The sequence below is a fragment of the Miniopterus natalensis genome, chromosome 20 (genome assembly GCF_054644295.1).
Source record: "Miniopterus natalensis isolate mMinNat1 chromosome 20, mMinNat1.hap1, whole genome shotgun sequence".
NCBI lineage: Eukaryota > Metazoa > Chordata > Mammalia > Chiroptera > Miniopteridae > Miniopterus > Miniopterus natalensis.
In genome coordinates this window covers 25,186,742-25,213,315 of record NC_142100.1, presented here as the reverse complement: position 1 = coordinate 25,213,315, position 26,574 = coordinate 25,186,742, and the positions used below count along the sequence as shown (strand labels likewise).

The following is a 26,574-nucleotide window of genomic DNA, read 5'->3' as shown; positions in this document are numbered from 1 at the left end:
AACCGATACCCACACCAAAAAACCCTCGTAGGTGAATGTTTGTAGCAGTATGATCATAGTGACCCCAAAGTGGATTACCACCCAAGTGTCTGTTATTTGATCAGTGGATGAGTAAAACGTGGTCTGGCCATCCCGTGGAATGTTCTTTAGCCAAAATAAGAGTGCAGCCCTGGCCCTGGCCGGGTAGTTCAGTTGGTGAGAGCGCTGTCCCCATAGGCCAGGGTTGCCGGTTGGATCTCTGGTCAGTCAGGGCAGATAAAACTGTTACTGTAGGCGGTCAGTCGGAGGGAGCATCAGGGAGTCTCCCCCTCATTGGCCCGGATGGCAGCAGGTGTGGGTGCTCCATCCTGAGGTCTCAGAGAAGGATCCCAATAGAATACGCATCAGCTTTCCAGGTGTGTCCTTTCAGGCCCGTGGTTTCTACTGAATGGTCGGCGCCAAGGCAGGGGGGGTCATGAGTCAACGTAGCTGGTCCTGTTGTCAGTTTATCTGGTTTTCCTGCTTTTCTGAGGCCTGGAGCTGAAACACAACTGGGGCCCAGATGTATTTGATGCAGGTTAGAACCTCATTGTCCTGGGGGCTTAATGCTTAAGGGCTTTCTCTGGCCCCTTTGTTTGTTCCCCCTCTAAGGGGCCCTAGCAACAGGCCAGGACTAGCAACAGGCCAGGGAGGAAAAGGTCAGGGGAGGGTTGGAACTGAATGACCAGCGATATGAAAGGTCAGTGGGTCTAAACTGCAGGACCTGGTTGCCCTGTGCTAGGGGAGGAAAGGTTACCCTGGGGGCGAGGTCCTTGTTTTCCCAGTGTTGCTCCTTGCTAGGCATGCCCTGGTGACCTTCTGTACCTGGCCCATCATCCTTGCTCTGCTCATACCTGTCTAACTGCCTGCCACAACTCCATGTATGTGAAATGGCCAGAATAGGCAAGTCCACAGAGACAGAAAGTAGAGTAGCAGTTGCCCGGGGCTGAGGGGGTCAGGGGGGAATGGAGTGACTGTTAATGGGCACAGGGTCTCTTTTGGGGGGGGTGATGAAAGTGTTCTAAAATTGATTGTGGTGATGGTCACACAGCTCTGTAAATATACAAAAAAAATTATTGAATTGTACAATTTAAATGAGTGAATTGTATGGTATGTGAATTATATCTTAAAGTTGTGATAATAATGATGATAAAGATATTGAGAAAAAAAATAGTTAATGCAGCTGAAGGGTGGCCAGAGTAAAACAATTAAATCAACAAAACAACCAAGAGTGGGGAGAGATTTAAGCATTGGAGACCGTTTTAAAATGGCAATTCTTGTGGGAGACTTGTCTTACTCTGTGCCTAGAACAAAGCAAGCTCCCAACAAATGTTTGAGTGAATTATTTCTTCTGGAAGACAGAGAAGGTATGTGATATTTTAAAAGTAAGGGAGTAAATAGAATACTGGAGCTCACAATCTCTAAATACTGGAAATTGGGACCTCCTAAAGCTCGAGAGGCATTTTTGAGCTTAAACATCTACTTTTTCAATAATAGAGATGCATTCTGTTATCAAAATTTTGTTCTTTCAGATTCTATATAATAATACCCTTTATCAGTTGTGTACTAGTTGTACCAATTGTGGTTCAGGAAAATGTGGTCTGTTTCCTAACATAGTCATAACAGCCTAATACTTTGTATTTTAGAGTCAAAAAGTATTATCAAGACAGGTGGGATAAGTTATTGCAGTTCAACTACTTGCCTCGGATATATTGGGGCTGTTCTCTGGGTTTGCTTTTTCAATCCCTCAAAGAATTATTTTCTTGAATTCACAATTAAATAATTTCAAAATCTCAAATTCAAGAAGCAGCAAAAGTTTCATTATCTAAATTTTAAACAGAATTTTTAAATTTATTGACTTTAGAAAGAGAGAGGAAGGGAGAGAAAGAGAGAGAGATCAGTTTGTTGTTCCACTTATTTATGCATCCATTGGTTGATTGTTGTATGTGCCCTGATTGGGGATCAAACCCGCAACCTTGGTGTATCAGGACAATGTTCTAAGCAACTGAGCTACCTGGCCAGGGCTAAAAATTGTTTTAGTTACTGAATAATCTGTTTCCTTCAACATCATGTGTACTCATAAGGCAAGAGGGTAGAAAGCTAGCTATTTTTATTCTAGCAATGGACTTAACAATAATAAATCATGGAAGACCTTATAAACCTTTTGCAAAGTTGGTTAGCAACTTGCTAAAATAAGCGATTTCTTATTTTGGAAAATTTCAAACATATATGAAGCAAATAGAATGGTGTAATGAAGCCCCATGTATCCACCACCCAGTTTTAACAGTTCTCCACATTCCAGCATTCTTGTCTCATCTCCAGCACTTGCACCTCTCCACCCACTCCCCACCCACCCCCCATCTGAGTTAAGTTGCATTATTAAATTAGTGCATGACTGGTTGCCTAGCTGTAAGCTAAATGAAGTATCTGAGAATTGGATCTGGTTTGCTATGTTGTGTTTATCCTTGGTCACCTTCACAAATGTAACTGTTTACCCAGGGAAAGTAATCCATCTTCTTTGTGGCCATTGCTTAAATTTCATGACCTAAAAGATTAGAGGGATTTTCTAACTATCCTCACTTAACCTGGGTTTGCAAATGCCAAAGTTGTAGATAGGTCATAAAATCTACTCACTGGTGTCTTGGCCAGTGTGGCTCAGTTGGTTGAGCATCATCCTGTGCACTGAAAGGTCAGGACATGTGCCCAGGTTGCAGGTTCGGTCCCTCGTTCAGGGTGTGCGCAGGAGGCAGCTGATCGATGTTTCTCTCCCTCTCTCTCTCTCTCTAAAATGAATTTTTTTAAAAAAAATCTACCCACTGGTAGAATGAAAAGGCATCTCTTCATTGGAATGCTTAGGCCAGGTCTTATCTGAATCTGGGCTGTCTGATTGACTACTGCTACAGCAAAATTGATTTCAGCAATACTTACTGCACTTTAGAGAGCTGCCTCTGTGGTTGGAGAACATGGTTCCACAGAATCATTTGTTTTGGACTCAGAATCTTTTTAGAATTCTGGTTACTTTGCTGACTTGAACATATAACCCTGTTATGCCTTAAGTTTCTCCATCTGTAAAATGGACATAATTAACTGGCTTTGGTCTTACACTTGCCTGAATGGTTGAAGAACCCTGATACCCAAAGTGAAATGGAAACAGAACTTTAAACTGGTTTCCAGAGAGTAAAGCAAATAATGTAGAGCCATTTTATATTTCTCCTGAGTAAGGTGGAGCACTTTACAGGCTGTCTCCTACCCCCCACGATCCTCCTTAGTAGGCAGAAAGGGGACAGGATTTTCCTTTCATGGCTTGGGAAACTGAGCCACAGAAGTGAGCTCTCTTGCCCGAGGCTTATGAGGCAGTGATGAAAGTTAGAATAGCTGCCAAGTCTCCTATCCCCAGCCCAGTGTTTTGCTCACCTGTATTGCTATTCTAATAAAGAGACAGACCTTGCAAAACAAGTCAATTCTTGTATGTTAAATCTACATTGACATGTAACCTCTCTGGATATTGTAAACATTATACATTATGGAGAAACAATTCACCTACCACCAAAATGTGCAATAAGTACAATTTCCCATTGGTATTGATATATCATTTGATATATATTATGCACCCACTACGTGTCAAGCACTGAAAAGAGGGACATGGCCCCTCTCGTGGAGCTTAAATGGCCATAAAATAGAAAAATATCGGAAGTGGATTTATCATGGTGATCATTTTGCAACATATACAAACGTTGAATCATTATGTTGTACTAAGGAGAAATGTGAACATTTAAACCAGAGTTTCTCAACTTCATCACTATTGACTCCAGGCACCACGGTCACTCGAAGGAACTGCAGGCCTAGATCGCAAATCACTCTCCTCAGCCCCAGACCATGCGCATCTTCACTGGGTGAACAGGCCTGTCCGCTCCTCATCCACTTCCCTCCCACTCTGCTCCTCTTCCTGGGTCCCTGCCTTGGTATGTGGTACCACACCAGAGACCCTTGAGTCATCCTTGACCTTGATTTCTCCCTAAATCCCATATCTAGGGATTTCTGTCCCCTACTTTCTGCTCAACTCCATTCACTTCTTAAGTCACCCTGTGTCACCTCTAGCATGAATTCAAGTGGGCTTAAAAGGGACTCCTTATGAACAATAAAATACACCCCAATCACTCAAGAAATGCCAAGGGGCTGGGTGCCAGGAACCTGGGGATAAAGACCAAATATATTTCTTTTTATAGCACACAGTTCACCAATAGGCATCAGTGATAAGCCTCAGTTGTCACACTCAGCATTTGCTTCCAGGCTAACATAGTATGAAACATAGATCAAGTCAACTTTTCCTACCTTCTTGAGAGGTGCTGGCAGGATCAAGACAGCAATAAATAAGACTAAGCCTCCCAAAAGTTGCAATAAACACATTCATTAAACCTCTAATTGCATGTGGTGCTACACCATGCTAAACAAATCACAGAGAGTATTAGCTAAACCTTGCCTCTTCTAACAGTTTATCAGCCAAGGCAGACAGGCTGACGCTCATTCACATTTACAGACAAATTGGACAGACACGGTGAAATACAAACATTGTCAACTCATAAGTGAGCAAGGTGAACAGAGATGGCAATATACAAATGGTTGCAATAAGGAGAGTTTTGTCTTGAAAAATTCCAGTTTCAGGCTATGCAAGGTAAGAAACTTAATACATTTCTCTCTACCATATTTATTTACAATCATGTAAGAATATGTGTGTGCCCCATAACTGTTCCCTAAAATGTCCATCTTCACTCTTAAAACCTTACACCTACAGTGATATTAATGCTGGCTTTAGAATAATTCTAAAATTTTATTTGCTGATTAAAGATTTATCAATGGTGCTCTTGTCCTGAGCTATTGATTACGTTGCACATCAGCTTTCTCAAATGCCTATTCCAAGGGCCACACCCCAGTAGGTGTGGAGGGTGGGTAGGCAACCCAGAAACAGATCACAAATGTACCTGTATATCTTTTTTTAAAATATATTTTTATTGATTTCAGAGAGAGGAAGGGAGAGGGATAGAGAGAAACATCAATGATGAGAGAGTTGTCATTGATTGGCTCCCTCCTGCATGCCCCCGACTGGGGATTGAGCCTGCAAACCAGGGAATGTGCCCTGACCAGGAATCAAACCGAGATCTCCTGGATCCTAGGTCAATACTCAACCACTGAACCACACCCGACTGGGCTACATGTCTGTCTTAAACGCACTCTCTGAACAAATGAATCTCATCTTTTCTCTGAGATAATGGCTTTCTTCTCTGAACCCCTTTTCTCAGAGAAGTCCATTCTTTTATTCATTAATTGACACAAATTAAGATCCCAAAGAAGACTTTCCTTCCTTTCTCTCCTCCACACACAATGAATAAAACACCTGTTCAAAGAACTTCAAATGAGCAGAATTTTTTTAAGAAGTGCTCTGGCCACTTAATGGCTTTTGTGGTGCAACGACCATTAAGAGCCTGAACATAAAGAATGAAAGAATCGTGCAGTTTTTAAGATTGACTGACTAATGCTCAGAAGTTCCAGAAGCTTATGGGAAAGATGACCTTTAATGATTTGGCTGGGAAGCATGAAACCACTTTGAATTTCCAACAAATATGACTTGACAAGGACTGATTAATCAATCCCTCAAGGCCGGCCTTAGGCTTTAGCTAATAGAATGTGGCCAAAGTACTGATGTGTGCCATCACTGAGCTTAGGTCTCTAGGATACACCGGTTTCTACTTTCTCTTTTGCACCTCTGCCTCCGCCACAAGAATATTCCCTGGGATTGCCCGCTAGAAGAGGAGAGACAGAGAGAGAGCCACTCCAGTTGTCCCCAGTCATCCATTCTAAATCATCCAGTCAGTCAGTCCTCAGATCTGTGCTTGAGCCCCAACAAGCTTATTAGAGCTCCCTACCCTACCAGCCCAGATGTGTGAGCAAACATGCTTCTTGTTGAACCTTCAGGGTTTAGTTGTTATGCAGCATTATCACTGCGGTGGAGAACTAACTATACATCGTCACTATTTGGCACCAGATATTCATCAAACATCACAGGTCCAGAAACTTGCAAACTGAAATGTATGCAAGTTTTACAAACCAAGGAATTAACATCCCCCCCAAAAGGGAAAGCAATGAGCAAATGTAGTGTCTGCTTCTATTATTGAAAGCAGCCACTTCTACTGGAAACCGCCATTAAGTACTGAGAATGAGTCAGGGTATCCGCAAAGAAACGAAGACAGTGAGCGTAAAATGTACTCATATACTTGTGAAAATTATGTCATTTATATTATCTTTCACTTACCAGCACTAAGAGACAATGCGAAGTGGGTTCGAGCAAACAAATGATGAGAGTTGACAATAGAAACACCTTTTTAAAATTCAGTTTTAATTGCTTTTAAATTAAATGAACAAACGCGCAGCCGGCAGGCAACCGGTTTAGTTGCGGGGGCCCCCAAGCGTAGACCCACTTTCACTCGGTCTTAGTTCAAGTCTACCGGGAACCTACTCTCCTTCCGCAAGAGTTTCCGTAGGGACTCAGTTTTTAGGTGCAGCGCCTTTGTCCCCACCCTCCACAGCACTCTGGGACATTCTGATTGGCTGTGGCTCTCATCTGGCTGCTCTGATTGGCCTGCGGCATCCCGCGAGCGCGAAGAAGCCCGTTTCCCGGGATACAGCCCGGGCCGGCCGAGGCGTAGGGCGCGTTGTGGCGCGTCGGCGCCGGAACTCGGGTGCGTGAGGCGTGCGGGCTGCGGGGCTGGGTCTCGGGCCGCCATGGCCAGCGTCCACGAGAGCCTCTACTTCAACCCCATGATGACCAACGGCGTGGTGCACGCCAACGTGTTCGGCATCAAGGACTGGGTGACGCCGTATAAGATCGCGGTGCTGGTGCTGCTGAACGAGATGGGCCGCACGGGCGAGGCCGCCGTCGGCCTGGTGGAGCGGCGGCGGCTCAACCAGCTGCTGCTGCCGCTGCTGCAGGTGAGGCCCGCGGCCCGCTCGCCCGCCAGCCCTGCCCCGGGCCGGACGCTCACCGGGGCCTGGCGCTCGGGCGCGCAGCGGATAAACTCTCTTAGACCTTGAGGACCGAAAAAAATAAAATAAATAAAATACAAGGTAATACCTCCAGCATTTGTTAGCTGAGTGACGGGGGGAAGAGTTAATTTTTCAATCACTCAGCTAGCAAATGCTGGAGCCAGAGATGAACCTGCACCAAAAAAAAAAAAAGAGCATGTAAAGCACTCAAGTCATTTTTGTTGTTTGTTTTTTGTTTGTTTTTTTTTGTTTTTTTTTCAGTCCTCCAAGGCCAAGAGTTAGCAAGAACCCCCATGCATGCTGAACATAACCTTCCCTAGAGGTGGAATTGCTGGGTTAGCCACACCTGTAATTGGCATATATATATACTGTCAACTTACTCTCCAAAGAAGACTCGGTGTTTAGTTTTAAATCTCAACCAGAGGGTAGTCTTCCTGACAGCAGAGGTTGCATGCTCTGTCTCTGGTGGTGCTTTATATGCACTTGGACGCAGTATGCCTGCCTGTCTTACGAGGTTTTGGGAAGGATCGAACGAGATCGTGTTTAGGAAAAGTAGGACGCCTTTGTTTGTATAACGTTTTCCAGTTCACGGAGCGTTTCGCATTATCTTACTTAATCTTTGCCACAAACAAGGGAGATGGTTATTATTTTCTCCATTTTACTGATGTAGGAAACTAGGGCTCAGGAGGCTACAACTTGTGTGATTACAGAACTAAGAGGGAAGGAGCGGGGCGTCCTTGGACTGCAGATTCAGTGTTTTTCCCTCTATTTTAAACCATTCCGCTGACTATACGAGAATGCTCTGCAGATTTCAAGTATTGTTTGAGCGTTTTACATAGTGCATTTTTCCCCTTCTTGATGTGAGATTTCATGTTTGGAATGATTGTTAAAGCAGAGGGGTTGATAAGAGAATTCGTGTTTGCTGCGTCTTTTCATTCTCCAGCTCTTCAGAATTTACCCATAACCCCCCATCTTTCTATACTCAGGGCCCAGATATTACGCTGTCTAAATTGTACAAGTTAATTGAAGAATCTTGTCCTCAGCTCGCAAATTCAGTACAGATCAGGTAAGCTTCATTGTTTTCTATATATGTGAAAAGACGTCAAAGTAGATGAAAATTGGAAGAGGGTATGTGTTACTTCTTTTTTTTTAATATGTCTTTATTGACTTCAGAGAGAGGAAGGGAGAGATGGAAACATCAATGATGAGAGAGTCATTGATCGGCTGCCTCCTGCACGCCCCGAACTGGGGATCCAGCGTGAAACGCAGGCATGTGCCCTGACCGGGAATCAAACCGAGATCTCCTGGATCCTAGGTTGATGCTCAAGTGCTGAGCCAGGCTAGCTGGGCCGTGTTAATTCTTTAAAAAAAAGATATCTTTATTATTTTAGGTTGTTTTCCTAAGCATTTTAATTTTTAAAAAATGGTTAACATTAAATGTACTGCCTCACAATTTATTTTTCTACATGGGTCTACCTTTTTCTTGTTAATTGTTGCAGAAAAGTCCATTTTTATTGGCTGATGTGTTACTTCGACAAACTTTATGTCAAGAAAACGTCAGCAATGATACTTTTCAGAATATGGGAGAGACATTTTGGGTTATCAAATTTGTTTTATGTGCCAGCCACCATTTTTATATGAAACTCTGAATTGCTTTTAAAATAGTTTTATTTTAGATGAATGTGAAATGTGCAAAGATGTTCAGAAAGCCTTCCTAAAACATGCACCTCAATTTTCTCATTCAGAATCAAACTGATGGCCGAAGGCGAATTGAAGGATATGGAACAATTTTTTGATGACCTGTCAGATTCTTTTTCTGGAACTGAACCAGAGGTTCACAAAACAAGTGTAGTAGGTATGAAGTTCTTCTGAGGAAAGCAGAGAATATGTTCATTGAAGTGAGCAGCTTTCTAGATCACATCTATCATTACTCTGCAATATCTGAACCAATGCAGTTGGGGATGTTACACGTTTTAGTTTGTGTTTATTGCCTTGCCATTTGGATCTGTGTTTAAACAACTTTCTTGTGGAAAAGCGTCTCCTGTTTTGTCTCTGATAGCCAAGGTATTCGCCTGGTCCAGGGGGTTCTTAGGGCTTCTCAGCTCTGTCCCACAGTCCACTGCATCATATGTCTGTTTCACAACTCAGGGTCTAAACTTCTATGAAGAGAAATAAGGTTATATTATTGATATAATTTATAAGGTGAGAGCATACACAACATTTCTTGATGCTTTTCTATTAGCTTTATATCCATGCTCCACCCACCTGGCTTTTTTTCATGGTAGTCGTTATTCAACATCAGTTATTGATAACTTATAACCTCTCTCCTGTGTGCCAGGATGTGGACTTACAAGATTGACATGGACCTTCCTTTCTCTTTTACATTTTTAAAAAAATCCTCATCTGAGGATATGTTTATTGATTTTAGAGAGAGAGAGTGAGAGAGAGAAACATCTATTGGCTGGCTCTCATAGGTGCCCCAAGCAGGAACTGAACCCACAACTTAGGTATGTGCCCTGACTGGGTGTCAACCCGTGACTTTTTGGTGCACAGGACAATGCTTCAACCAACTGAACCACACTGGCCAGACCTGGACCTTCTTTTTATGGAGATTACATTCCGGTAGGTTGGGGCCAGATGGAAAAAGTAAACAAATAAGATAATTTCAGGTAGTCTGGCCAGGCGTAGCTCAGTGGTTGAGCATTGACCTAGGATCCAGGATGTCCCAGTTCGATTCTGGTCAGGGCACATGCCTAGGATGCGGGTTTGATCCCCAATAGGGGACGTGCGGGAGGCAGCTGATCAATGACGACTCTCATCATTGATGTTTCTATCTCTCTCTCTCTCCCTCTCCCTTCCTCTCTCTGAAACCAATAAAGATATATTTTTTAAAAAAAGATAATTTCAGATAGTTATCACAGCCACACAAAAAATATATCAGGTAGCTAAAGATGGTAGAGTGCAGGTGGGAGGAATGAGCCCTAGAATGTGAAGAAACCAGATTTGTAAAGAATAGGGGGAAGAACATTCTAGGTGGAGGGAATACCAACTTCAAGTGTCTCTTTTTTGTTCTGTGGGAAGAATTGTAACAAATTGTCATCAGATTTGTGTACCCTGATTTCATTTAATGCCTTCCCCTCGTCTGCGTCTTATTTTGTAGGCTTATTTCTGCGTCACATGATCTTGGCCTACAGTAAGCTTTCTTTCAGCCAAGTGTTCAAACTGTACACCGCCCTGCAGCAGTACTTCCAGAACGGCGAGAAGAAGGCCGCGGAGGACACTGACATGGAGCTGACCCGGGAAGAGGGCGAGCGGAAAATGGAAAAGGAGGAGCTGGACCTGTCCGTGAGGTGAGTTGCGGGCTTGCTCCGCTCACTTACTGTGCCTGTCCTGATGCTGTTGGGCAGGAAAGTATTAAAATTAGAAAAGTAGTACTGAACAGCCCGCAGATCTCCCATCTTACAGTGAAACCATACCTGTTTGAAAGTGGGAACCTGTTAATGTAAGAAGGAGCGGGTACTCGGTCAACAAACGTTTGTTTATCGGGTGTTATTGAAAGTCCAGTTACGGAAGGACCTGCAAGCTGAAATTTGGCTCCAGCTTTCCACCTGCTCGTGGTTGCCAAGGGCAGCTCTGTGTCCTGCGGTAGGAAACCCGGCTGATAGGGTTACAGCTCGCGAGGCCGCCGTGGAGCCTGCTGGTCTGCGTGCAGCTGGGCCAGGCCTCCCCTGTGCTTCTGAGTCAGCTGGAGTGATGCCCCGCTGTTCTGGGTCGAGCTCATACTCACCCTCGACGTCGATCGTTTGCTGCTGTCTTTGCTCCTGGGCTGGTCCTAGTCTTCACCGAGACTGTGGCCCCTTAAGATGTTGTATTTCCCCCCCAGGGCCTCGACTGGTGTTTTATGTCTTGCATATACTCAAAAAAACAAAAAACAGACCGGCCAGGCGCGGCTCAGCGGTTGAGCGGCAACCCGGGATCCAGGCGATTAGGGTTCGATTCCTGGTCAGGGCACATTCCCGGGGGGCGGGACCAGTAGTGGTGTGTCCAGTTTCATTCAGATTCTCATCTGTCTCTAGCCTTTTGTGTACAGCCATATTTATTTCAAGGCCTGGGCTTATTTTGTTTAAGGGATTATGTTAAGAGAAAAGAGCTTATTGCCCAGATGCTTAACTGTTTTCCATCTGAGAACTTGGCCTGTGAAATTTTTTTCCATTTCCCTCTAGGTCACTATTGTGTCACTGATCTTTGTTAGGCCAGGGTCTGGGCTGGTTCTTGGCAGCTCCAACATTTGCAAAAGCCAATCCACTGCCTTGGAGGTTGTTAGGTAGTATTTATCGGAAATGGAATCAGAAGAAGACGAGAGCAGCCCTTCCCAGAGTGTTTTCTGTGGGACGCTAGTGCTCCTTGGGAGATGTGAGAAAAGGATTGTCTCTAAAATCATTCAATTAAAAAAAAAAAAGTTTTTGAGCCCTTCTGGTGACTTTTTTGACCTCGTAAGCATTACCATTTTTGCCGTGGTGCACTGTGTGTATTACTGTATTGTTTTTGTTTTGTGTTTTCTAGAGAAGAGGAGGTATCTTGCAGTGGGCCTCTGTCCCAAAAACAAGCAGAGTTTTTTCTTTCTCAACAGGTATGTCAATTCTGTAATTTATTGTGAACTTTTAAAAATCCCCTAACGTCGTCTGTCACGGCATCGGCCTGTTAGGTCGGCACATTCATTGGCAGCTCTGCATTATCCCTTGTTCTGGGTCCCCCTTTCTTCACTAGGGATGCACACGTAGCCAGGTGCTCCTTCCAGTTGTGTGAGTGACTCTGTCTATTGAAGGTATAATGCAGGTTCATTAGTAATGGTGTGTGACTAACAGCCCAAAAACATGTGATTTAGAAGACTTACTCTTTACCCAACATTTTATTTATGGACATTTTCAAACAGAAAAGTTGGAAAGCGTTTTACGGTGAATATCCATATGCCCATTACCTATACCTTACAGTTAACATTTTGCCCTGTTCATCACATCTCTACCCATCCGCTCTCCAGCCACCGTTTCATTTTATTTGTTGGTGCATTTCAAGTTGCAGATATCTGTGTACTAGCTCCCAGACACCTTTTTGGTGCTGGTTTTGAGGCAGACCTTTTCATTTCCTCAACGTAGCTGGACATGTTTCTCCCGTATAATTTTCAAGCATAGACCTTTGGATTTTTTGCTAGACTTCTCTAGTGTTCCCTAATTTTGTTCTTAATTTTTGTTCTGCAGGAAGATGTAACGATTTAGCTAAACGTGATAGGACACCCCTACAGATGAATTTCAAACAGATTAGAAAAACCCATCTAGACAGTTGGTTAACTATCGAAGAGAAAAGATAGCTGGATCCCCACCTCATCCTCAGTCCTCACACCTCAGTACATTACAGGTGGATTAAAGGGGCAAATGTGAATATTTAAAGCTGTCATTAAACTAGAAGGAACTACATATTAACTTTTAACTGACCTCTGGGTGGGGAAAGATGTTCTAAACATAAAAGCTGTGGAAGAAACAGGTAGGAGAAGATCATTAGATTTTCCAGCATAAAAATTAAAAATGTCTGCATGTCAGGACACGTTCTAACAAAATCAAAAGGCACACAACAAAATGGGGAAAGTATTTGCAATAAATACAACCGTCAAAGGGTTAATAGTTTTGTTTTTAAAATATTTTCAAAGACTTCTTGATGAGACAGAGTTTGTGATGTATTATTAAATGCAAAGAGCACAAAGTAAAATTATGTATTCTAATTTTGTTAAAAATACAGTGTGTGAGTATATGTAGACATATGTAGACATAAGTATGCATATGTGCATACTTATATGCACACATAGGAAAGAAGATGCGCTGGAATGAGATACACTGAAGAATTAATCGTGTTTTCCTGGGTGGAGGGTTACAGATGACTTCTCTTTTCTTCTGTGTGCTTTTCTATGTTTTTGGAATCTTCTGTAATGATACAATGAATTAAAATGGACTTAGAAATTATTATTATTAAGAAAATACTGTTTAGGTAGAATTGAAGTAAAGTGTCTGTAACCCAGTTAGGTACTAATACTTAATTTGGAACTAGTTTTCTACATATTTTACATAAGTGTTGCTTGATGGCATTCTATGAAACAGTGAACCAGCAGTAGGGCACGTGAATGCCGTAGGGCCCTCTACAGCTCTGGAGGTGCACACGGCCTGCCCTGAGGTGCTTCCAGCCTGCACTGCGGTCACATCTTGATAGGAAGTACGGGAAGGGTTAGTACAGAGGCCTTACAGGGCCTTCCCTAGCCTGGACAGTGACAGAGGCCGGCGGCAGAAGTCTAAGTCGGGGCTGGAAGGGTGAGCAGGAGCTGGCATGGGCGGGGTGTGCAGAGGGGGAGTGGTGGTCGCGAGGCTTAGCGTTTCAGTGAGAGGGAACTGTTCTGTGTGGTCAAGAAGAGAGAGTAATCAGAAAAGAAAATAGCCAGCTGACGCTGTTGACTATAGCACCTCCATATGTTTGTGGGCCGTTCCTTTCTACTGCGTTGTCATGTTTCGATGTCAGGCCTCTTTGTTGAAGAATGACGAGACGAAAGCCCTCCCTCCAGCGTCTTTGCAGAAAGAATTGAACAACTTGCTGAAATTTAATCCTGATTTTGCTGAAGCGGTGAGTCTTTTCCAAAATTTGTTGCTGAGTTGAAAAAGAAATGACAAGGCTACTCTTATGTTGAGTAGCCACGCAAATGAAAATCCATCCATTGGCCCAGGTTCTTGGAGAGAAATCATGTTGTTGGCAAGTAAACAACCCAGCTTGGGTTGCAAAACTGTCCACTCTCCACCCCTGGGCCAGTAAGGATTTCTTCAGTCATAACCTCTCTGATGGTGTGAATTATGGGCAGATGATAGAGTCAGTTTTTATTTTATTTATTTATATACTTATTTATTAGAGAGAGAGGAAGGGAGAGGGAGAGAGAAGCATCTGTATGAGAGCAAATCATCATTTGGCTGCCTCCTGCATGCCCCCTCCTGGGAATGGAGCCCACACAGGATGACGCCCACCAGCCGAGCCATAGTGGCTAGGACAGAGTAGACTGAGTTTTTAAGAAATTGGGGGCCTGTCCTGGCTGGGTAGCTAAGTTGGTTAGAATATCGTCCTGATACATCAAGGTTGTAGGTTTGATCCCCAGTCAGGGCACATACAAGAATCAACCAATGACTACATGAATTAGTGGAACAACAAACCGATATTTCTCTCTCTCTCCCTCTCCCTTCCTCTCATTCTCTCAAATCAGTTTTTTAAAAAAATTGGGGGCCAAAAAATTTGTTCCTTTCTCCACTTTTGTCAGTGTGGGGTTTTTTTGTTTTGTTTTTTTTTAGTTTAAATCATAACATTCTTTAATGGATTTTTACCCTGAAACCTGGATTTGACATCTGACTTTATCCACATGTAGAAAGATACCTGTTTTGTTCCGTAGTAACTGGGTTCTGCCTGTTTGGAAGGAAGTTTAATTCAGTGAATTAAACAAAATGAAAACAGTTCAAAATAGAAGATAATGAACTCTGTAAACTCTTTAAATACCTGAGCTAGGTGAGTTCCCCTGCACCCTCACCTGGGTCCTAATATACCCAGTGACAGAGTGGGTGCTAGAAGGGCGGGGGAGGCACGGTGTTTGCAGCCAGTGGAACTCAGAGTTAGTCTTCCACCAGAGGAAGCGGGGTGTTTGCAATATGCGCATCGCTTCTTGTTTCAGCATTACCTCAGCTACTTAAACAACCTCCGGGTCCAGGATGTTTTCAGCTCTACACACAGCCTCCTGCATTACTTCGACCGCCTGATCCTTACTGGAGCTGAAAGCAAAAGTAACGGGGAGGAGGGCTATGGCCGGAGCTTGCGGTACGCGGCTCTGAACCTGGCCGCCCTGCACTGCCGCTTCGGGCACTAGTAAGTCTGTAGGTTTTAATCCACACAGACGTGGAAGACATTCACTCTCAGATGTTCATTAAGGTGGATTTTTAGAAAGCTGTATTTAAAAGGAGACGAAGCAAAGAAAGAAGGGAAGCTGACTGTTTGACCCTCACTTGTCAGTAACTCCCAAAAGGGAAGCTCTTCCACTGGACAGTTAATGAAAACCTTCCCCCTTAAAGAGCCTGCCCCCTGGTGTCCCTGTGTAACATCTCCGCCTTAGCACATGGCCTCTTTCTTTCATTACTTCTAAGAACCACAGCCTTGAATTAAAGGAAAATTAGGTCATTAGGCCAGAGATCCCCAAAGGATTTTTCAGAGATAAGAATGGGCACACAAAAGCTATTTTTAGTATTTCAGAAAACCGGAGGAAGTTGTGCCTCTGCTGGGTAAAAGACTGCTCTGGCTTATTAAAAGGCAGCTCAGTGAGGCGATGCTTGGCTCGTGCCATTGCTAAGATATGCCTGTGATCTTACTGAATACAAATAGGAAAATGGATCAGTCATTTAGTAGACAGAGTTAAGTGGATGAAACCTTTCAAAACGTGGGGGCTGTTCTGGAAACAATGAAATAATGTGAATAACGGTGAAAAGGTAGGAAATGACTAATTGGAAGAGCCTCCCCACCCCCTGTGGCTTTTTCCCATTTGGAAGAAATGTGGCCTCTGCTCCAGGCCTCAATGAATAGAGACCCTCGAGTACATTAATGGAAAGTGTCCAGAGTTCAGAAATTGAGAGTTCTGCCCCTTGCTGTACAGGTCAGGCAACGCCCAAGAAGTCCTATAACCTCCGGTTGTCGCATTTTAAAAGGGCCCTAGACTGGGGCTTGTGTGTGGAACAGTCTTTGAACACCTCATTGGGGCATTCAAATCCATGTCATAAAAAAGGATGTGGAGAGGTCCTGTTAGTGAAAGTTTTGCCAGAGGGTTTTCTGCCCAGCAGCAGCGGAAAACCATATGGCCCTCTGAGGGTTGTGCCTGACTTCACCTTTCTGTGGTGGTGACCTGCCTGCCCTTCCGACCCGGGATAAATGGCCTCCCTTCATCCTGCTGTAGCACAGCCCTCCCAGACGCCGTTTCTCTAAACATGCCGTTATCGGTTTGCTCACATGTTCAGTGAGGTTAAATCAACTGGTATTTGTTGGCGATATCAGTTAAGTCAACGGATACCCTTCCTGCCCTCAAATGGCTTATGTTCTGTTGCATCTCGTTACTAAAAGGATGTAAAAGAAATGTAAACTAGGTAGGAATGTATCTGGGTTTTGCGTTCAATCAACTAGTCACCGAGGAACAATTCAGCTCTCCCCAGTTAAAAGGAGTTGTGTGAGGCTATTGCACTTGAGTTGAACAAAAATTCCTTATGTAAATGTTTCCCTTAGTAAGTGACACCCGTAGAACTGATTTTGAAATCCTCAGTGACCCAGCATTGATGATATTTTCTTTCTGTGACGTGCCACTGGGAAACCCAAAGTTTAAGACTTTACTTGTGCCCTCTGTGGTTTATAAACTAGTCAAAAAATAAAGTTAACACAGATGAGATAAATAGATGGTGGTACACAGGAGTATTAAGCTAAGCCCTGCAGGGTGGGGTACAGATGGCACCTCTGGGAATTTTCACAAGTGCGAGCTCAACGGGGCCAAGAATATTTGAACTTCCACAGAAGTTGAGAGGTTGAGGGAGACATCAGAGATGGAGGGGAATCACGTGGGCAGAAAAAAAGAATCTCAGAAGTGTATAATCCTCAGAATACTCTTTAAAACTAGTTTTGAAAAAAGTATAAAATTATCAAATGCCATAGTTTTAAAAAAATTTAAATAATGCAGAAGGGAATGCAATAAAAAGTAAAATATTGTGTCTCAGTGCCCCTTCCCTCAGCCGTAGACAGGTAAAATAGAACTCAGGAGCTGAGATAAGAAAAGCTGATTCTTACTGCCCCTTTCAACAGAAACCCATCTTAGAAGGGGCAGGTTCTCTGCCTCCACATTAATGCTTCTTGCTGCTGGGCAGGGGAGGGCCTCTGAAGGAATAAGCCCGTAGCTGCAGCTTCCAACCCAGCAGCCTGCTCTTGGATGAATTACCGCACAGATGACTTCCTGCCTCCGTTGCTTATGCGTGTCTGTGATTGTTAATGAGATATTAACGTCCAGTCTGTCATCAGTCAGCAGGCGGAGCTCGCCCTGCAGGAGGCCATCAGGATCGCCCAGGAGTCCAATGATCATGTGTGTCTCCAGCACTGCCTGGTAAGGCCACCCTCCTGCCTTGGGCGTGCTGCCTGCGGGTTGAGTTGGCCTTTGGAAGGCCCCGTTTGAGTCAGGTTGTTTGGCAGTCGGAGCAAAGGTCCTCGGCAGTGACAACTAGTTAGGTACTCACGGTAGTTCAGGGAGGGCAGCCGTGTTTGTTTATCTTTCTTAATTCACGACATCTGTTTGGCTTTGGCCGCGATTCTTATCTACAAATTTTAGCGCAACTTGCCACGCGAAACTACCACAGTAAACATTGACATTAGCCTTGTAACTGGATGAGATGTTACCCCGTAAAAGCATAACCACCGAGCACAAGTAGAACACAATCCATTTAACCGTCACCCGAGACTCTCCCGTTCTCAGTTAGAGGCTGTGTGGGGGCTTCCTGCATTTTTTCTGGAACACTGGCCTCTCACTGCTGTTAGAGATGAAGATCAGTGGCTTGTCTGGTAGTTTTCATGTGTTTCACGGGCTTCATTTAGCTTCATACTTCACAAAGAGCATGTCAGGGGATTTGTTCTGTCCCTTGTTCCTTCCTTACAACCATGCTGATACTTCAGTGGGACGTCCACCACGGTCATTGTTAGGAGACATTCTGATCTCTCTTACCAGAGCTGGCTTTACGTGCTGGGGCAGAAGAGATCTGATAGCTACGTTCTGCTGGAGCATTCTGTGAAGAAAGCGGTGCATTTTGGGTTACCGGTAAGGCTCATCTGTCTTGAGATTGTTTAAATAAATGGCGTGGTTGCATTCTTGGTAGTTTCACATGGCCTTAAATATTAATTAAACCACTAAATTCTATGTGATAGGTTTCTCCCTGCTCCCTTTATTCTAATAACATCTGTGAAAGTTCCATTTATCAGTTTGATGTGATAGTTTTTGGTTTATTGATCAGCATTAACTTCAAAATATTTACTTAGGAAAATTTCAGGGAAGGCTTATTTTTAAACCAGGGATTGGCAAACGCCACAGCCCTTGGGCCCAATCTGGCTGCTGCCTGCTCATGTATAGCCCTCGGGCTAGGAGTGGGTTTTACATTTTTAATAGTTGGGGGGAAAACAACAAAGAAGAATATGCAATGGGCACCAGATGTGGGCTGCAAAGCCTAAATTATTTATGCTCTGGCCCTTTAGAGGACAAGTTTGCTGATCCTTGTTTTAACAGTAAACAAAGCCAGGAACTAGTAAACCTGATAGGCGGGCCTCCCCCTTTCTCATTTTGAGTGACAGGGAAGGACCTGAATGACAGCCCCCAAGGACATACTGAGGGACACTGAAAGGGCATAGTCTCCACATGTGAGGTGGTAATGGCTGTTAGAATCCCGATTACTGTTGCATCCAGATTACTATGCACAAAGAACCTTACTCTCTCAAAAACTGTCCACTGAAAACTGGACTATAGGCAGTGTGGCTGCTTAAGCATCTGTCTCCTACAGTTTGCAACAAATCCCAGGATTATTGGAAGTAATTTAAAGTGTGCAGTCATTTAAAGTACATGCTTTTCAAATCTATGAATTGTACATTTGACTCATTTCTGGGAAAGGAAAGTCACATGTACAGAATTGATGATAATGACAGAAGTGCCTCTTTAAAATAAATGACAGACTTCTTACGTATGATTTTTGTTATGTATTTATGATGAGCTTTCATCTGTAAAAATCATACTACAAGTTATTGAAAAGAGATTACGCTCATAATAGGCATCCTCTTTTAATCTCCTGCTGCATAATGTGCCCAGCATGGTTTGGCATATGATCCCATTTTAACCCTCCCAACAATTCTTTATGGCAGCTTGGATGCCCATTTTATAGACAAGGAAGTTGAGGCTTGGCTAAGACGCTAAGTGACTGGCCCCAGGTCACAGAGTAAGCGGCAGAGGTGGTGTTGAAGCGCAGGTCCATTTAATGTGCAAGCCGTGGCTCTGCTCAGTGTTCTACTGTCAGCCACTCGCCCAGCCCCAGTTTTTCAGGAACTTATCTCATATGGGGGCAGGGGTAGTGCCATCGCTGTGCATGTGCTAAAATGTGAAATATGCCAAGTCTCCGAAGAGCAACACAAGCTGCGTCCTGTAATGTCGGGTATATTTGTCCCCTTAGTACCTGGCCTCCCTGGGCATACAGTCCCTGGTTCAGCAGAGGGCGTTTGCTGGGAAGACAGCAAACAAACTGATGGATGCCCTAAAGGACTCCGACCTCCTGCACTGGAAACACTCCCTGTCAGAGCTCATCGACATCAGCATCGCCCAGAAGACGGCCATCTGGAGGCTCTATGGCCGCAGGTGGGTCTGCAGGCAGCCGGTCAGGGCCGTGGGGCATGGTCCTTCTAGAGACTACCAGAGGCTCGCAGACTGGCTGCACGAAAGGCCAAACAGACAAGTCTCTTCCCCTTTGATGGAAGTTGTTTGTGCAGGGGATTAAATATCGTGCTTTATAGTTTCAAAACATAGTGTACTTTGCACAGACTTTGCAGTCTTTTCCAATGTCCGTTCTTATTTCCTGCTCCCGGCTGCTCTGTGGGTGATCTCCATTCTAGCATGATGCTCAGACCAGAGTTTGCACACCGATCTGATCTGCCCAAGCCCACAAGTGTAGTTAAGTGATGGGGCCACTTATTAGCCACCTTGTCGTCTGACTCCAAGCACAGTGCCCTTGCCCTCTAAGACAGGCAGCACCTCTTCCTGTTGGCATCCCCTGGACCCCACAGTTGTTATGTAAAGAAAGGTGCTTCCCTGATAACCCAGGTGTGTTCTCTGGAGTAGCTCCAGTTTGTGTTTCATTTCCATTGAGCCTCTTCAGCTTGGAAGTAAACTTCTGAACTAGACTTTTAATCCTGGAGCCCTGTCACTACCTCACCTCTCACCCAGACAGTCTGCTGTTTTCAGGAAGTCAGTAATGAGAGGAAGTGCCCACCTGGCCAGTCTTGTTTTGCACGTGGGGTATATTCTGGCACAGTGTGGTCTGAAGCAGCTGCAGACACAGGCCGCTGCACATGTTGCCAGAGCTGCTGGCACCAGAGCGGCATCGGGTCTGAATTTACCCATGAAAACAAATGAATACACGTGCCCACAGGGAAAGCTAGAGGCGCTGGAGGGTCCTGTGCTCGGAGCCCCGCTGTGCCGAAAACACCCTGGGGCTGCGCGTCCGGGTGCTTTCCCGCTTTCCTGGGAGGCAGCTGCTCCCACGGAGCCAGAGCCCGCAGTGGGGCTTACCGTCCTTCCATTTGCACTGGAGAAGTGCGGGGTGTGGTGGAGGCAGCCTGGGCCCCCCGACTGACGGAGCCCCTGTTCCCCCAGCACCATGGCGCTGCAGCAAGCCCAGATGTTGCTGAGCATGAACAGCCTGGAGTCGGTGAGCGCGGGCGTGCAGCAGAACAACACCGAGTCCTTCGCCGTCGCACTCTGCCACCTCGCAGAGCTACATGCCGAGCAGGTAGGTGGTAGGCGAGCGGGCGGGCGGCCGGTGGGCTTCTGGGGCCAGGGTGGCTCTGCCACGCTTCCCTCTGGAAGGGTACCAGGCAGGTCCGGGGCAGGTCTGGTTGGACTCCCCCAGGAAGGTGTATCCGTGTGCATCCCGCCCGGTGCAGCAGGTGTGTTCCTCTCACTGTGTCTTTCTGTTCAGGGCTGTTTCGCTGCAGCTTCCGAAGTGTTAAGGCACCTGAAGGAGAGATTCCCACCCAATAGTCAGCATGCCCAGGTAAACTGTGCTCTGTGTGACATCGGGTTTATTTCTGAAAAGACTTTCCTGTATTGTTGTGAGATTGGGGTCATTTAGAGCCTCCCCTCAGTGTCTCGTGTCTCGATTCCTTTCTGTGACCTCCGTGCATCAAGGTCAGCTTGGGGACTTACTTGGGAGGCGGTGAGCTGTCTTCAAGAGGCTGGGAAATAAACTGAGCGGTTGACAGCAGGGAACTTTTTCCCTCCTGTCTTCCTGGTTCTAAGTGAGTGCTCCTCATATCCAGCTGTGGGAATAAGAAGAGAAATCCTCAGTGTCCTTCGAGAGATCAGGAGTTAGGTCTCAATTTTGTTATTTTGTCTCATACTTGGCAACTCTAATCTTTCCTCCCAGAATGGAATAACCTTGTGGGACGATGTTGTACCCAGAGGGAGTGAACTCTGTAAAGCAGTCCTGGGCCCTCCGTTTCTCTCCGCACTGATTTTTTATCTCCGAGGGGGCTGAAAAACTGTTAAAGGGGCCTCTTGCTCTTCCTTCCCTCACCATGTTTAGTCTTCAGTGTAATCATAAGGGATTGTGGCCTGGGAATCTCCCACTGCCGGTCCCTGGGGCGGTCATTCGAGTGGGTTGTTAGGTATGGTGTGAGCTCCATCTGCACGCGAGCTGTGCTGAGGTGTGGATTCAGAGCACCCGGAGGGGAGGGCGGTAAGCAAACAGTTCAGAACGTAGCTCCCAAGGACACAGTGTGGTTCCGGGGTGGTGCTGGTGTGGTGCGACTTTCCCTGGCAGTTCTGGCTGTCACCAAGAAGGTGTACAGGAATGCGTAAGCCCCCGAAATAATGTTGAGCAACACAGTGCGATACTGCTTATTTGTACAAAGTTTAAAAACGTAGTCATACTCCATACTGTTTAAGGGTAAGTGTGCATGTTGTAAAAGTGTAAGAATACGGGTGGGAATGATCAAGACCAGGTCGGGTGCTTGCTGTGGAAGAGGAGAGGCGTAGAGTTGTAAAGTGCTTGAGAATCTGCAGTCGTACCTGAGGCCAGTAAAGCGAAACACTGTGATTTGACAACGTTGGTGACTGGCACACGTGTTTATTTTACTCGTGCTTTTTCACTTACTTGACATTATTTAAAAATATTTTTTAACTAGCAAACAAACAAACAAAAAGACTGTGTGTGAACTGTAAGAGTGTTTGCCAAGCAGGACAGATGCTTTCATATCTCTGTTGAACGGTGAGGTGGACGCGGGCCGTCCTGTCCCTAATTGTGTTTTTCCTTCCTAGCTGTGGATGCTGTGTGATCAGAAAATCCAGTTTGACAGAGCAATGCACGACGGCAGGTATCATTTGGCGGATTCGCTCGTTACGGGAATCACAGCACTTCATAGCACAGAGGGCGTCTACAGGTGAGACTTGGGGGACTCGGGCCCGCAGTGAATTCATTCTCAGGTGGCTTCACTCCTACTTGTTTTGTGTGTGAGTTAATTTATTAACTTTAGCTGTCAAAACCTTTTTTCTTTTTAACCCTCACTCGCGGGGGTGTTTAGAGAGAGGAAGGAGGAGGGTGAGAGAGAAACATCAGTCGGTTGCGTCCGGTAATCCCCCGACCGGGGATTGAATCTGTAGTCTAGGTATGTGCCCTGACCGGGGGTCGAACCCACAGCCTGTTAGTGTACAGATGATGCTCCAACCTACGGAGACACCTGGCCAGGGCAGGAAAACCCTTTTTCTATTTAGTACATATTTATTACAGGAAATGAGAAAACATAGATAAGGAAAATGGAGAAAACAAGTCCCGCCCAGAGATAATCACCTACATCCTGCTACTGTAGTTCCAGACTTTGTTCGTGCGTGTGTGTGTACACATATGTGTTTATATACACATAGTTTCCCCCCTTTTAACAAAAATCATATCAGGCACAGTTCTTTGGGGGCCCAGTCATTCTGAGGAAACCGCGATTCCAACCCTGAACGTGATGTATTTATAACCCTGCAGAACATCGACGTAACCGCTTATGTCTGTTTTGTGTTAGGAAGGCAGTCGTCCTCCAGGCCCAGAGCCAGATGACAGAGGCACACAAGCTCCTCCAGAAGCTGTTGGTTCACTGTCAGAAAATCAGGAACACGGAAACGGCCATCAGGTGAGAGGCGCCCCCTGCATCTGGGGACGGTGCCCTGAGGCGGGCCCTCACCCGGGCCTGCCTGCGGGCAGTGTCCTGCTGTCGGTGGCAGAGCTGCACTGGCGCTCCTCCTCCCCGGCCGCCGCGCTGCCCGCGCTCCTGCAGGCCCTGGCCCTCTCCAGGGAGTACCGGCTGCAGTACTTGGCCTCCGAAACGGTGCTGAACTTGGCTTTTGCCCAGGTAAGCCGATCTTGTCTTGTTTTGTTTTGTTTTGTTTTAGCACATATTTGTTCTCAAGAACTGGCCAGCCTGGCACTACTTCTTGGTTTTGAAAAGGACAATACTGAGCTTCCACTTCTTAATATTGAAGCCTGGGGATGCAGTCTCCGTGGCAGGCCCTGCGTGGAAGTCTGGAGCTGTGGACCTGGTGACAGGGACACCTCCCAGGGGCACTGGCCCCACCGAGCTGCGTGCTTAGTAAAGGGGACTCGCCTCTTCATTGAGGACACCTGCATCCTATTAATGATTAGCTGGCCCAGAGCGATGCTTGATTTGACAAGGGGATGGATAGAATAAAGAAATGAAGTTATATGTTCACTGAAAGGTTTTAGATATGAGCTGTTTTTTTCATGTTTGTTTTCTATCTCTCCTCTGAGAATGGAAAGGCTATGGGAGAGGGGACTCTTGTTTTTCCCCTATTATATCCCATGGCGCCTAGCAGGACCTATACATACAGTAGGCTTTTCATATTTATTGAATGAGTAATTTTGTACTCACTGGAGGAATTTATTAACTAAAGCAGAGATTCCCCAGACTGTGCGTTAGAATTATTGGGGAAATTTTTAAAAATATCTCCTGCTTTCTTTTGTGTTAAATAGGCGTTGTCCAGTGTACCATTTTAATTCCCTGTTGTTTCTTTGACGATATACCTTTGAGATAGTTTCCTAGTGGCTCCTCTTCCTCCAGTGATCCTTCCACAGCTGATTCTACCCTTTGGAGTCACCAACCTGAAGGATTTTGGCGCTGAGTCTTTTTGCAAAGACAAAAACCTTTCCATTGTGTGAATAACTATTCCCTGCTGTATCTATTGTCATCTGAAATCAGATTGTCACCTGTTATATTTTCTAAGAGGACAGTGCACATTAAATGTAGTACATACCTGTCAGGGAGAAGGAAAGCCAGGTGGGAGGGAAGAGCCAGAAAGGCAGCCCTCCCTGCAGCAGGCAGCGTGTGTGGGTGTGTAAGCGCCGCGGTGTTTCTCTTTCAGCTCATCCTCGGAATCCCAGAACAGGCCTTAAGTCTCCTGCACATGGCCATCGAGCCCATCTTGGCCGACGGAGCTGTGCTGGACAAAGGCCGGGCCATGTTCTTGGTGGCCAAGTGCCAGGTGGCCTCAGCAGCTTCCTGCGATCCTCCGGGCAAGGCAGAAGGTAGGAAGCTGGAAGCTGTACGCAGGTGGTTAGGCAACACTGTTGAGAAAGCTTCTAAACGCAGGACCCAGAAGAAGAGAAGCCTGTAAACTGGGGACAGGATTTGAGTGCTGAGTGCTCACAATTTTGTGTTAGTCTCATGCAGCATTTAAAGTGCTTCCACGTGCATGCCTGTCATGTAGGTTGAAGGCAAGTGAATGGTTATTACCCGATAGAATCAGGCACTGGCTGGAAGTCAGGGCTAAAGGAAATATAGTCAATAATGTTTCAATAACTATGTATGGGGCCAGGTGGATACCGGAGATGTCAGTGGGAACACTATAAAGTATGTGATTGTCTAATCACTGTGCTGCACACCCGAAGCCAGCACACAATGATACTGGAAGTAAACTGTAATTGAAAAATTAAAACATAATTAAAAATGTGTTCAATCCCTGGGCGGTTTGGCTCAGTAGTTTAGAGCATCGGCCCTCGGACTGAAGGGTCCTGGGTTTGATTCCAGCCAAGGGCACGTACCTTGGTTGCAGGCTGGGCCCCGTTTGGGGCGCGTGTGGGAGGCAATCATTCGATGTCTCACTTCGATGTTTGTCTCTTTCCCCCTCTTTCTCTCTCTGAAAAGCAATGGAAAAAATATCCTCAGGTGAGGATTTAAAAAAATAATAAAATGTGTTCAAGAGCTAATAAACACAAAGTTTAAGTTTAAAAAAGTATGTGGTACATGTTAAATCAATAAAAGTAGATGCTAAGTTTTGGAAGCTGTATGTGAAGTGCTGAGTTAAACACATGTGGTGTTTGTCCCCCTTTCCGTCAGCGCTGGAGGCCGCCATTGAGAACCTCAACGAAGCCAAGAACTATTTTTCAAAGGTCGACTGCAAAGAGCGGATCAGAGACGTCGTTTACTTCCAGGCCCGGCTCTACCACACCCTGGGGAAGACCCAGGAGAGGAACCGCTGTGCGATGCTCTTCCGGCAGCTGCACCAGGAGCTGCCCTCCCACGGGGTGCCCTTGATAAACCATCTCTAGGGAGACCCTCCCGCTGGGCCACCGTGCAGGGTACAGACTGGACTTGCGTACACTCCCCGCTCCACACAAGCGATGGTTTTGATGTCTGTCTCTTCAGCAAACTGCCTTGGGGTTTGTCCGACTTTGCTGCTAGAATATACACATGCGTTTTCTTCTCCCTGCTCCTTCTGATAGCAAAGACATCAACTTTTTGTTAATAAACAGCTGTTGGCATAAGTGTTCAAGGTCATGTTCTTTCTGGGCAGAGTTGCCAGAGTCTTACAAGAAATGGTGCACACTCTCGTCATTTTGCAGGTTCATTCACACGTGTGCTCAGGCAGGACCCCTTTTGGGTAGCGACAGATCTCGCCGGGGGGCTGGTGCAGGTGTTTCTGTGGCTTCAGTTTCCTCCTAAAGCATCCCCACTTTGTGGGCCCGTGTGTGCTCGTGAGTCCATGCTGGTCCCTGACTGGAGTGCAGGAGGAAAAGATGTATTTATAGTTTTGGACCAACGAGCAGCATATTTCACTCACTTTCTGGGTGTTGGCTGTCTTACAGCTTCTGCATGGGTATATTTTTTCTTTAACTATGTATATGAGGGGTGATGATAACTTACCACCAGGAATTCATCACAAGTAAGGTGATTATAAGGTAAGACAGCGTCTGAAGCTCAGAGGTGTGGATGCCATCGCTCAGCACACAGTGTATCTCATTTACTCAACCCTGCAATTAAGCAGAAGCCAGTTACTGTTTTGTCTGTTCGTGAACTTGTTATCCCTGAGTGTTCACAGAAAAATCCCCCTTTCAAATCCAAAACTGCAACAAGACCCCAACCGAATTTTGCAGCTTCCATCATTGGTTCTTTCCCCATTTAATTCAAAACTTCTGATGGGAAATAATTTATCTCCAAAGCTCTTTGGAGGAGGCTTAAAACAGCTCCCACTCATTAGGGCGCGTCTGCTCTGGAAATGAGATTCAGGGTAGAGATACAGGCATTAATTGGTATGTTGATGTTTAAAAACCTTTCCTTAAGTTTATTTGAAAGATTACATATGTAGAGGGTAAAAATGAAATATTCTTAAAGGCCGTATAGTAA

At 45.4% G+C, this 26,574-nt stretch overlaps 1 protein-coding gene across 2 annotated transcripts; it reads left to right on the top strand.

Annotated features, from left to right (window-relative positions):
- Positions 1 to 6,765: 6,765 nt before the first annotated feature.
- On the top strand, positions 6,766 to 25,719 carry ANAPC5 (anaphase promoting complex subunit 5). 2 transcript variants are annotated; one of them, XM_087828668.1, is made up of 17 exons: positions 6,766 to 7,002; positions 8,043 to 8,122; positions 8,802 to 8,911; positions 10,217 to 10,406; positions 11,620 to 11,686; positions 13,615 to 13,716; positions 14,801 to 14,991; positions 17,170 to 17,251; positions 17,867 to 17,956; positions 19,350 to 19,531; positions 20,546 to 20,681; positions 20,871 to 20,945; positions 22,211 to 22,332; positions 22,960 to 23,067; positions 23,139 to 23,286; positions 24,314 to 24,476; positions 25,288 to 25,719. In XM_087828668.1, exons 1-17 carry the CDS (start codon positions 6,796 to 6,798, stop codon positions 25,497 to 25,499), a joined length of 2,265 nt encoding a protein of 754 aa, XP_087684794.1. In that variant the 5' UTR covers positions 6,766 to 6,795; the 3' UTR covers positions 25,500 to 25,719. The 2 variants fall into 2 exon arrangements, with proteins under 2 accessions (XP_087684794.1, XP_087684795.1); XM_087828669.1 differs by lacking the exon at positions 20,871 to 20,945.
- The last annotated feature ends 855 nt before the right edge of the window (positions 25,720 to 26,574 follow it).